The following is a 12223-nucleotide window of genomic DNA, read 5'->3' on the forward strand; positions in this document are numbered from 1 at the left end:
ATGTGTGATTTCCCTGCAGACAATCTACCTATAGATAATGCAGAGTTACAGACATGTTCTTATTAGTGTCTTGCTTCCTTGTCCGCTTATAACAAGAATTATTGTGTAATGAAACATGCAGTTAAACTATATGATATTTAAGTTTTATCACTAAAAAATTTACCATGGTGCAAACATTAAGGTTAAATTTCAGCTCTTTTATACAACAAAATACTCAACTGAAAAGATACTAGTCAATAGACAAATAAGAATCTACTAAAATTATTACTCATCTCCTCTTTGGGGACTACTTACGTTGTTCAACTTCAATACATGTTTCTGCAGAGTTTAAAAGATCGTGGCGTTCTACATCGTACGGTTACATTCCTCAGTGAGTCGGGTCGGGGTTGAATTTTACAGACTCCCTCCAGATGAGCTCTTTGATGTTTTCTTCAGTGTAGGATGGCAGCTCAAAGTCAAAAACAAAAGGGCGGGGGCAGACAGGCTCCTCGTTGATGTCGTGGAGAGGCGCCAAGTACGGATGGCAGAGAGCCTCATCAGCTGCATATGATCATCACTCTTTCATAGTTACAGAAGAAATCATATTGGAAAAGATAAATGAATGATTTGAGCACTAGAGCTATACCAGTAATACGCTTGCTTGGGTCGAAGACGAGCATTTTTTCTAGTAAATCCAGAGCGCTAGCTGTGTTGTTGGGGAATCTGGTGGAGAATTGCTGCTTCACGTATTGCGGGAGCTGCCTTACGTATCTTCGGGCATTGTCGCTCCTGAGGAAACCAAGGCTGGCATCGTCCGGAGAGCCTATGAGCTTTCAAAAGAACAGCAGACAGTAGAAAAGCATCGATATCCAGACAATAGTATAGATCAAACATAGGAAAATAATAAAAAAAAAAAATTGTTTTTTTTTGGACATTATTCTCTTTTTGCAGGAAGTAGGTACCTCTGTGATGAGTCTCAACTGATGGACATAGTCTTTCCCGGGAAACAGAGGTTTTCTCGTCATGGTTTCGCCAAAAATGCAGCCGACAGACCAGATATCGATTGCAGCTGTGTATTCAGAGCAGTTTAGGAGCAGCTCCGGTGCTCGATACCAGCGAGTTACAACATACTCGGTCATGAAATCAGTCTCAGATGTCGTCCTTGCAAGCCCAAAATCTCCGATTTTCAGATCACAGTTAGCATTGAGGAGCAAATTACTCGGTTTGAGGTCACGGTGCAAGACATTTGCGGAATGAACGTATTTAAGTCCTCGCAGTATTTGGTAGAGAAAATACTGCAAAAGTTACATAAAATCACTTATCACATCCCACAAAGGGGTATTTTTAACTAAAGCAACAATCACACACCGAATTCAAACAACTGTTCAAATAATCTATTGTATGACCTAAAATCCATTACAGAAGAATGAAAGAGAGAAATTGAGGCCAAACCCGACAGTGGTCGTCAGTCAATGTTTGGTTGGACTGGATAATATGGTGAAGATCAGTGTCCATAAGTTCATACACGATGTAGACATCGTTGAAGCTCTCTTTCTGAGGTGGCCGTATGATATCTTTGATTGCAATTACCTGCTAAGATGTAAAAAAAATGAAATACATTGTTATGATCCAAACATTGGTATGATATATGTATGCTCTCACATTGTCATGATTCATGTGGCGCAGAAGTTTTATTTCTCGCAACGTCCTCTTTGCATCAATCCGGTTATCAAATGCATTGCCAATCTTCTTAATGGCTACCTCTTCACGTGTCTCGGAGTTTACAGCAGCGCTGAAGCAAAAAGATAAGTTAGGCTCAAACATAGAATTAAAGTAGAACAGAAAGACATAACCTTCTCAGAGGCATTAGCATATAACTCAGAAACTTGGACCTCCATAGGCACATGTAACACCACACAACATAGAATCTCAATGAACATACTGGATATATTAACAACGTTGTTTTGGACAGTAGCCGTGACAAATTCTGTTTCCAAAAGTAGAACTAGTATGCCAAATATGAAGAGACAAGTGTGGTGTGATGATATTCAACTCTACCTCGCTTGTATGTATGCCTAACTTCCTTATGTAAAGACATCAAGTTTTTCTACTTGAAGAGGTTGTTTAGGTTCACCTTTTCTCAAAAGTTTTCAAGAAATATGTATTTGATTATTATGTAAGACTTAGAGTAGGTCCCATCAAAGTCAGACATCCATAAAATAGAGAAAGACAACATCGACACATGTAGCAGGACAAACCAGAGGTGATCATCATAAACCAAGTATAAATTCATCATTTTCTTTAAGCCTAAAAGCATTGAACTCAACCCAAGAGGCTACAAATTCTGCCAAACATATTAGTTAATCATCATCATCATCAAACTACCACAGAAAAGGAGTTTTGATGAGTTATTACCAGACAATGCCATAAGCACCACGGCCGACAGGTCTAAAAGGAACATACTTCCTCGAAAGCTCAAACAGATTTCCATAGACGTTGTACTGCACGTATCTCCCGCCATGAGTGGCCACCCCTTTGATGTTATGCCCGCCATGATCTGCTGAACCATAGCTCGACTCCACAGACATAGCCAAATATCAAACAATAAATTATGGTGAAACAAACTCAACAATCCCAAGTTCAAAGATGATATGCTTCTTTCTGGATCAAACAAGTTGGGTGTGAGCTCTGCCGCATTAAATTATGCCGTCTGCTTTTTTATTACAAGGGTGGTGAATCTTAACTTTTACAAAACTTGGCATGCTTTTTGTCAAATTTCTAGAGAGAGAGGACCTGAGGAGGAGGTTTTGCGTGTGAACTTTTGAACTGGAATGACTCCAGATTACCCGTGAACAAAATTTGCTTTTCTGAGGTGGATGGTTTTGCATCCATCTTTGCCATACACCTGGTAAGAGTTGTGATTCTGGTTTCTGCTTAATCTCCTTCTACTATTTAATAGAGTATTGTTAATTTCTCACTACGTGTGATAGCACCACACATCATCACTCTTAATTACTTTCAACAAATATCACGCATTCCAAATTTAGTTCAACATATATTGATAGAAAAATGCGGGTTCAAACTAATGTAAAATTACAATGTTCTTCAACCGCACCATTTTTTCCGTCGAAATTCCCATCACCGTGAATTAGCATTTAATTGACAACAAATATTGACTAGAGCAGAAGAAATTTAGTCAGCCATGTCTGCCTTCAAATTCTACAAATTCCATCTTTGCACCTAGAATACAAGACTAAGAAAAAAGAAACTTGATCGATCAATTTAACAAACATTTTCACACCCAACAATCGAAAAAATTAATCTTTCCATAAAAAAATTCAAAATGATTACTGCAAAAACCATAAAAAATTCAGACAAAACATAGATATAATTCCATATTTATACTCCCTCCGTCCCACATAATTTTACTCACTTTGACCCGGCACGGGTTTTAAAAAATTTAATGAAAAGTGAGTTGAAAAAGTTGGTGGGATGTGAGTCCTACTTTTAAAGTATTAGTTTTATAATAAAATGTGAGTATGAATGAATTAGTGGAATATGAGGTCCACTACCAAAAATGGTAAAAGTGAAGTGTGTAAAATTATGTGGGACGACCCAAAATGAAATACTGGGTAAAATTATGTGGGACGGAAGGAGTATTTCATTAATACTAGTACTGCATAAAGGTTAAACCAGTATTTCATTAATACTAGTACTACATAAAGGTTAAACCATTTATCGATTATATGCTGCCAGAGACAAGCACAGCACAACTCACATATTTTAAGTAGATATTCAAACGGAAAACACACTACTCCTAATCTACACACTTGTGTACAAAGGAGTGAGTTTACATTTAACCTTCACCTAACCATTGGGCCTCCAACATTGATGTTCACTCGATGCACTCTATTAGATGCACTGCCACCAATCCTAAGGTTACCGAGTAAAGCATCACGTCCCATTAGGACTATCTGGAAGAACTTGTCTACGTCCTTTGCAAGTAGATCAAGTCCTTGTGAGAGTTTTTCTGCCGATTTTCCTAGATCTGATATCGAGTTTTCCAATACTTGAGCTTCAACCGCATTCACCCCTTCTTGCACAATTGGGTACAACTTCTTCACATCTGCATCAACAGCTTCTAGCTCCTTCAGTATCGTGGTCCTCCCATTCGAGTGTAGGCTTCTTATTTCAGTATTTACAAAAGCCTGGAGCTCAGAAAACGCCACTGCCCATGAGAAAGTTTCGGGAACCTGTAGGTCCAACAACTTCTTTGTGGAACCAGAGAATGCAGCGGCAAATATGCTACATACCAAGAGACTAACGACCTTGACTCCATACATTGCTTGCATTAAGATCTTTCCCTTGGCAGAGTTCTTGATTTTTGGTAAGTCCAATTTTTCAGCCAGGACATCCATGGCAGAGAAGCAGTTTTCAAATCTTGGATTCTTCTTGGAAACATGTTGCTTCCATCCGTCGGCAGAAGAACGGGCACGTTCAAGCTGTTTTGCGGGAGCATCACCAAAGTTGCGCAAGACACATTTAAGAAAGAGGTGGCCCTGTTTCAGCTGAGATATCTCGGAGCTGAAAGCAATGCAGATATCAAGCAACTGTACACTATCATCTAGATACGCATCTATCCATTTATCATCCCAATCAGAAACGGGGAGTTCAAGTGCCGTAATTAATGCTTTCACGTCGGTATGAATTTCACAGAGTGTGTCCATCATAAACCTCATCCACGATAAGCGCAAAACATCATCCCTACCTACTGGCCTAAGATTTTTAATCCTACCCTGCAGTGTCTCTTCAAAGGTGTTCAACAAAGCAAGAAGTTTAGGGGACAGGTATGAACCCTTTGGTGACATCCTACGGAAAGGGTTTCCAAAGGGGAGGAAAGGCCTGTGTGGTTCTTGTGGGCGGCTCATTCTATTACACTAACTGCAAGAACATTAAAAAGAGCTCATAATAATAAGTAAAAAACTCAGCCAAAAGACAATGGAAGAAAAACATAGTACTCCTAATAGCCAATAGGAAAAAAACAGTGCATGTGTAGTTAGTAACTACTTGTAGCAGGCTAGCAGCGAAAACAGATCAAAGTCACACATCAAAATAAGCACATAGTCTATACATGAATGCAAGTTTTAGTAACTTCGCTCATATTTTCAGAACAGGACAGCAAAATTTAATAGGAATCCTGCAAACATCATTGTTATCGAAAAAACATACAAAATTCTTCTGAATAAGCATTTCAACCTGCACCAAGTTGATAATATCCTACCACAATATTGTCAAATATCTGACTGGCAGTGCTATAGCACTATGCCTAGGCATTTTGGCGAAAACGCTATCACCACGCCGGTTTTTAGCACTTTTTGTGGCGGCCACCATTGCGGTCAATTTTGACTTTTTACTCCATTTACCATGAGCCCAGCCCATTTACCCGCATTGCCCGCCTTCTTTCAGAACCTCGGCAGCCCTCCAGTCCCCCTTGGCTTCACCCAGAACCTCCACAGACCAGCCCATTTACCCATATAACCCGGCCCATGCTACTGAGTCTGGATATTATAAATTTAGACATTATTACTATCAATTATGCTTTAATAATTGTTTCTATTATTTTCTAATTTTTTCAATTTATATATATATATATATAGGATTGTGTTAAAATGACAACACCTCTTAAAGTAACACCATACCACCATTCTTAGCCAATCATTTGTACATGTGGACGAATAATAAGCTGCCATGTGGCAATCATAAAAATTGCTCAAGGGTAAATTTTCACGGACTGCAATATTCAATACACTAGACTGCAACTTTTCCCGACTGCAATATCCAATACGCTAGACTGCAATCTATAGATTGCAATCTATAGATTGCAGTCTAGCGTTTATACTATTGCAGTCTAGCATATATAATATTGAAGTCTAGCGTGGTGTCACATTGTCATTTTAAGAGTGTTGTTATTTTAACGCACCCCTATATATATATATAGGCTCCTTTGCACCCTAAGTGTCCTATTTCTTTCTTAATCTCAACCCTTGGATCCTTGAATTGGATGGTTGTGATCAATGCATTATTAGTCTATAATGTTGTATTATTAGCCGCTGTGCATTATTAGAATGAAAATGTGCATTATTAATCTATAATGTTGCATTATTAGCCGATGTGCATTATTAGAATGAAAATGTGCATTATTAAATGACACGTGGCATTAATCTAACCGTCAGATGACAAAATCGTGGGGCTAGGATTAAGAAGGAAAAATAACAAAAGATATGAAAAGTATTTGAATACATCCCTATATATATATTATATACTCTGTATTAACAATATTTTATTTATTTATATATCAACCGCCATACCCCGCCATGCCGATACGCCATATCCGTGTGGCGGTTTATGGGCTGACCACCATACGCCATTGACAACATTTCCTACCATGTTGAAATAACAGATTCGTAACCATTATCATATCATATAGAATTCAGCAAAACCAGAAATACCTACTTGTCGGATATAATAATAGCACAAGCACAAATTGAGTTCCTTGTGCTTGGTCAATTGTTTGAGCTTTTCCTTTTAATTAAAAAAAAGCGGTCCTAATTCTCCAAGGTACATGAATTCTCCTTAAAATAAACAAAACTTGTAAGTTGTAAATATCAGCATGAGAGGACACCTTTTATGTGATATAGATGATCTATTACTAATTCCAGTCACTCAACAGTCAACCCAACAAAAATTCTCCAGATTTTGGGCATAAACAATGCAAATTAGGCATTTCCACAACCTAAAGATGAAGAAAACTTAAATATTTACCCAGATCTAACATTATAAACAAAATAGTCAGTACTAATATACTACGTACAGTATATTTTAGGCTTTTAGTACTCAAATTTCAATTCAATTATACAAATGGATTCAGTTACACTACAAATAATAGGAAATCATGAAAACTCTCAGATCTGTACCTATTTAAACAGTCAACGCACATAACTCAAACATCACATTCAAACTCGAAAAACATGAACTCAGGACTCTTAAAACCAACTACAAATCACGAAAACAAAACAATCACAACAACACTTAACACGACACATCAGCCAACCAAGTCATGATCAAGATAAATCAACACAATTTCCAGAAATCCAGCCAAAATCTATCAGATACTCACCCAATACTCCGATCAACGGCTCATATCATCACCGATTATCATAAACTCTAGCCAGTAGCCATACCATAAATACACATAAAATTCATTGAGCAGCGAGCAGAAACAGGCATACGCAAACACATGAAATCGATCTCGAGATAAATTTTTAAAAACAAAACCATTTCTGTACCTGAAACAGAACCCAAAGACGCGTAGAGAATTGGTAAAGTTTCGCAGAAAGTCTTCGCAAAATGTAGGGTTGTAGAAATTGGATTGCAAAATTACAGATAATCGTTGTATACTCCACTTGTGAGTGGGAGTTGTTGGAACACGTGGTGGAACCTAATTGGATACTGTGTATTTTGTGTAGGGTGGGGTAAATGTTGGAGATTAGGCCATTAGCGGAAGGGTCCTCCCGGAGGGACCTTCTTTTTTTATTATTTCCACATCATCAATTTTTGAGAGGGCCTATCTCCCCACAATGGAAGGGCCCTTCCATAGGCCTTCCCATTTCCACTTCATTTCCATATCATCATTTATTTTGTTTTAATTTTTTAGCACTTATATATTTAATATATTTTATATATTTAATAATCATATACAGTATATTTATTGATATATTTCCTGTAATAACTAGTTTGGTTTATGTCCTTCCATAGGCCTACCCTCCGTTCTACAAGAATCCAATAAGAGTATGCACTATTTTTTTCAAATCGTTCCATAAGAATTTATACTTTTTAAATTTTGAAAGTCTTTTTCTCTCTAATAAGTTAAAATTCATTTTCTACTAACAATACTTCAATTACTTTTTTTATGGGTCGGAGGAAGTATATTATTGAACTTTTTCTATTCAATTTATTGATCTTTTTTCTATTCAATTGGTTACTTATTAAATTATTATAACTAGTAAAATCTAAATATAATTAAAGCTAGCCTCACCCTCTACCTTCATTAGATTCACAACTCATAAATAGGTATCGTTTTAACTTCGAGTTACACGCATTGCTACACGTAGAGTAACGGAATTACATGGTTTATAACCTTGTGTTTACTTAAGAGAGCATCCACAACAGAGCCTGAACTTGGGCAACTTGGGCAGTTGAGTTGAGTAATACTCCTAGGTAGTGTTCAGTTGACAAGTTAAAATAATACCAAGATATAATCTAGGATTGAATTGGGAGATTGTTTAGTCATAAGAGTTGACTTGTGAGATTGAATCTCATGAACCAAACACACTACAAATTTAATCCTAGATACAATCTTGCAAACCGAACAAACCCCTAGTATACAACTTCGACTTTGTGTCCTATGCTTGTGCATTGGGATTGGGATGGGATCCATGAATGCCCTACTTGGACTAGGCTCCAAATGTCTGCCACACAAACACAGTTTTGTAATATATGTAAATGACTAAGATATTGAATATGGAACCAAAGGGAAGGGAATTGCTCCGTAGATAGAAGGCATGAAGAAGTATACGGTAGAGGACACAATGTGCATTGACGTTTCTAAGGACCCGGTGACAGGCAACGAGAAAAGGCTCGATATCGTTTGCATAGAATCGCCTCAATATACAAAGTCAACAAATGAGTTAAACATTGGTGCGCAATTGGATAATCTTTGCAAGCACTGTGCCAGATCCAATCAGATATTGCAAAATTCATTGGTATCGTTAACAATTTGCAAAAGGTCTGACTAAGTGGCGCTAGTTGCGATGATATTCACGCGACGTTCTATGAGGAAGACGCAAACACCAGGATGTATCTCTACAATTTTCGACTATGGCCACTTCTCCAATGGGCCATAAAGCAGTAAAGAGGAGAGTGAAGGGGAAGGCCCCAACGACCAGTGGTGCCCCAACACCCACACCATCTGCAGAAGACCAACCGGATCATGCCAAGGATAAGATCGTTGGTTTGATGCTATTGAGCAACTACAAACTACAACAAGGCGATTCAAAAGGATGCCGTGACAATGTCCGACCTTGAATGCCATGAGTCCATGATACACTAATCAAGAGTCACTGGAGGAAGAGTAAATTAGTTGATTTAGAAAAATGAAGATATACTTCATTATGAATTGTCACACTCAAAATGATCCCAAGGATAGCACGCAAATGGCGTGGATATACTATAATCATTTTGTAGAGGCTAGATAGAGAACGTCAAGCCTAAAACGAACAATATTATCCATTGCAGTTCCAGAATAAGTGCTATTGTGAAGAAAGATTGGAAACAATTAAATGTAATTTACTAGTATAACAGTAAAGAATGAATCCTTCACTTACAGTCACAGAGACTACATGGATCATTGAATAATTCATGCAACTATATCGGGATTAAAAAATGGTGATGAATGTACCTGAACTTAGATGCAATAACTATCCATATTTATTATACAGCTATCTTTGTATATCTATGATTTTATTGTTTTCTCCTTCACTAGTATCATCAGATATGTATTCACTGCTTTCTTCAATGATTATTCCTCGATGACTATCTTCAATGATGGAGCTGGAAGAGTTCCGGCCAATTTGGCGCTTCTGATGTTTACAGGAAAATTTATAGAAACAATTCAGAAAGATCATCCTACCTCTTTTGACTCATTTAAACATTAAATCAAGAATTACTGGAGGAAGAGTGATACTTCAGGTTGTACCTCAAGAGATAGGAAGTCTTCTGATTCCAGCATGTGTACGACGTATCCCATCTTGGGCCGTTTCTGGTCATCAGGATCAACACATCGAAGGGCTACCAAGAGCAGGCGCTTCAGTGCCATGGAGGCAGGCCGTACAGGCAACTTGGGATCTGCTACTTCCTCTGATTTCATGTTTCCAACCATCATCTTCAGCCAGTCAACGAGATTGGCCTGCATTGTATTTGTCGTCAGTGAGAGTTGCAAGACGACAAGTATCTGGTTCACAAGTTTTGCAGTACCTCTCCTTGTGGATGCAAATAATCAGCCGGAGATCTTCCAGTGATGATCTCCATGATCAATACTCCAAAGCTATAAACATCACTCTTCTCATTCAGCAGACCAGTGCACGCATATTCCGGAGCAACATAACTAGCAAAACAATGAAGAAAGTCAGCTCCCTGCAAAAGTCAATTCAATCTCACAAGAGGTTACCCAAATGTTCCCATCACTCGTGTTGTTACGTGAGAAATATCTGAATTCATAAGTTTAGCTAGCCCAAAGTCTGACAGTTTAGGATGCCACTGATGATCAAGCAGAATGTTGCTGGACTTGATGTCACGGTGAACAACCTTCGGCTCCAAACCATCATGGAGATATGCCAAGCTGCAAAAAAAGTGTTCAAATATAAATAGAAGGTGCATACTTGAGCAGGTCACAATGATTTTAGACTACCAGACCCTTTTGCAGTTCCGATAATTATATTCACACGAATCTCCCACGTCAAAGGGCTGACTTCTCCCACATCTCCATGAAGCCAGTGGTCCAAATATCCATTTTCAACATATTCATAGACAACCATCCTACATATAAGCACAAATCAGCAACGAAAAATAGATTAAGCTTCTATGTTTGAAGCATACGCATAGCAGAATCTGAAATTCATTCATGATACCTGGAGGCTTCTTCAACACAGTAACCTAGCAACCTGACAAGATTCTTGTGACTAGCACGTCCAATTGCATCCACCTCGACCTTGAACTCGTTTTCAGCTTGTCCCCTGAGAAATGTGCAAGGGAAAGATATTCACATGAAGCTCGTTCAATACAATCCTTCAATCTTATCACAAAAACAATGCATCAAATATAACAATTTTAGGAACCACTTTGCCTGTTGTTCAACAAATTCTTTACAGCTATTCGGGTGTTATCAGTTAACTCTCCATAATACACAATGCCATAGCCACCTTCACCAATCACATTCTCATCAGAGAAACCGTTGCAAGCTGCCTCAAGCTCTCTCAAAGTATATGACCTTCCCCATCCCAAATGAGACACCTCTGGCAACGACCCAATGCCTCTATACGATCCCGTCTCAGCCTCACTAGTAGCCCTGATCTCACTACTTGATCCTACTTTATCAGAAAACACAACTCTGTGCTCCACCTTCCCCGTATCTATCTGTCTCTCTGGCACAACCTGAGATTTTCAAATCCATGGAAAATAAATCACTCCTCAATCTAAACCTTGCTATCCTTGTTGTATAACAATAGTGAAAGGCACTAAATAAGTAATCGTTGGCTTTTCCAATAAAGGATAGTATTTGTTTTTGTGCAAGGAAAATCAGTTTAAAACAACATCTTTAATTAAATTCAGATAGACGCAACAGAGTAAAAGTTATAAACAATTAACATAAGAATATCAAGTTAACGATTCAACTTCAGTTAACAAGCAGAATTCGTAATTCCTAGAACAAATGATTACGTATTTAATAGACAAGCGAGCTAAATGTGATTTTCTCAGTCCAACTCGAATCTCTCTACTCATTAAGCAGTCAAATAAAATCACAATTTATGAACTAGAGAACAATTTATCCCTAATTTACGAATCAAAGAAACCTGAAAACGTACCTGAGGTGCGACGGAGCGTTGATCGGCGGCGGAATCGCGGTTGATCACCTGCATCTCCTTGGATACGGCCGGCCTCGGGTCTCTTACCGAGCGGCGGAGTTTTCCTTTGGTGCCGGAGCTGCGGCTGCGGCTTCGGCGGCGGTGGCGGCGGCGAAAGGCGGGGACGCAGAGCGACAGGAGGAAGACAATGAGCAAAATCACTGCTCCAATTACTATTCCTATCACCACCCATAGCTGCAGGCCGAAGATCGATGTCCTGTTAGAGAGCTTCATGTTCCCAAGCAATGTATGTAAAAATGACATTTCTGCTGTCGTTCAGATCCACAAAATCTACCGATTCTCCACGTATCTATGTACGAGAGTTAAGGTGAAAATTAGTCATGCATGGGGAAAACTGAAGTGGTTGTGAGATAGGAATTAAATGTATTTGTGTGATCAGCTGCAGTTGTTGGTTTAATGGATTTGTATTCAATGAATTCGCATCCGCCGGTAAATTGATATTCCGGCGAATTACGGCGAGTGTGTTTATTTGGTATCCCACTTGT

General features: G+C 38.5%; 1 protein-coding gene and 2 pseudogenes across 6 annotated transcripts; all 3 read right to left on the reverse strand.

The window, feature by feature from the left end:
* Positions 1-121: 121 nt before the first annotated feature.
* On the reverse strand, positions 122-3523 carry LOC125221797 (mitogen-activated protein kinase homolog MMK2-like). The gene is made up of 6 exons (XM_089062602.1): positions 2395-3523; positions 1642-1771; positions 1432-1569; positions 942-1274; positions 626-809; positions 122-540 (listed from the first exon to the last, which is right to left on the reverse strand). The coding sequence occupies exons 1-6, from the start codon at positions 2565-2567 to the stop codon at positions 368-370; spliced, it is 1131 nt and encodes a 376-aa protein (XP_088918728.1). The 5' UTR covers positions 2568-3523; the 3' UTR covers positions 122-367.
* A 137-nt stretch (positions 3524-3660) lies between these two features.
* On the reverse strand, positions 3661-7467 carry LOC125221798 (protein BPS1, chloroplastic pseudogene; annotated as a pseudogene). Of its 4 annotated transcripts, XR_016134512.1 has the most exons (4): positions 6493-6617; positions 6348-6419; positions 5261-5537; positions 3661-4920 (listed from the first exon to the last, which is right to left on the reverse strand). The product of XR_016134512.1 is annotated as a protein BPS1, chloroplastic pseudogene, transcript variant X2 (transcript). The 4 variants fall into 4 exon arrangements; XR_016134513.1 differs by lacking the exon at positions 5261-5537; XR_016134511.1 differs by lacking the exons at positions 5261-5537; positions 6348-6419; positions 6493-6617 and adding an exon at positions 7326-7467.
* Positions 7468-9376: 1909 nt separating this feature from the next.
* Positions 9377-12186, reverse strand: LOC125221796 (putative serine/threonine-protein kinase At1g01540; annotated as a pseudogene). The gene is made up of 8 exons (XR_016134510.1): positions 11679-12186; positions 10940-11247; positions 10725-10829; positions 10510-10632; positions 10265-10435; positions 10072-10201; positions 9794-10003; positions 9377-9677 (listed from the first exon to the last, which is right to left on the reverse strand). The product of XR_016134510.1 is annotated as a putative serine/threonine-protein kinase At1g01540 (transcript).
* Between the last annotated feature and the right edge of the window lie 37 nt (positions 12187-12223).

This window comes from Salvia hispanica, chromosome 1, assembly GCF_029641045.1.
Source record: "Salvia hispanica isolate PSC_SH4W2 chromosome 1, Shi_PSC_v1, whole genome shotgun sequence".
Taxonomy (NCBI): domain Eukaryota; kingdom Viridiplantae; phylum Streptophyta; class Magnoliopsida; order Lamiales; family Lamiaceae; genus Salvia; species Salvia hispanica.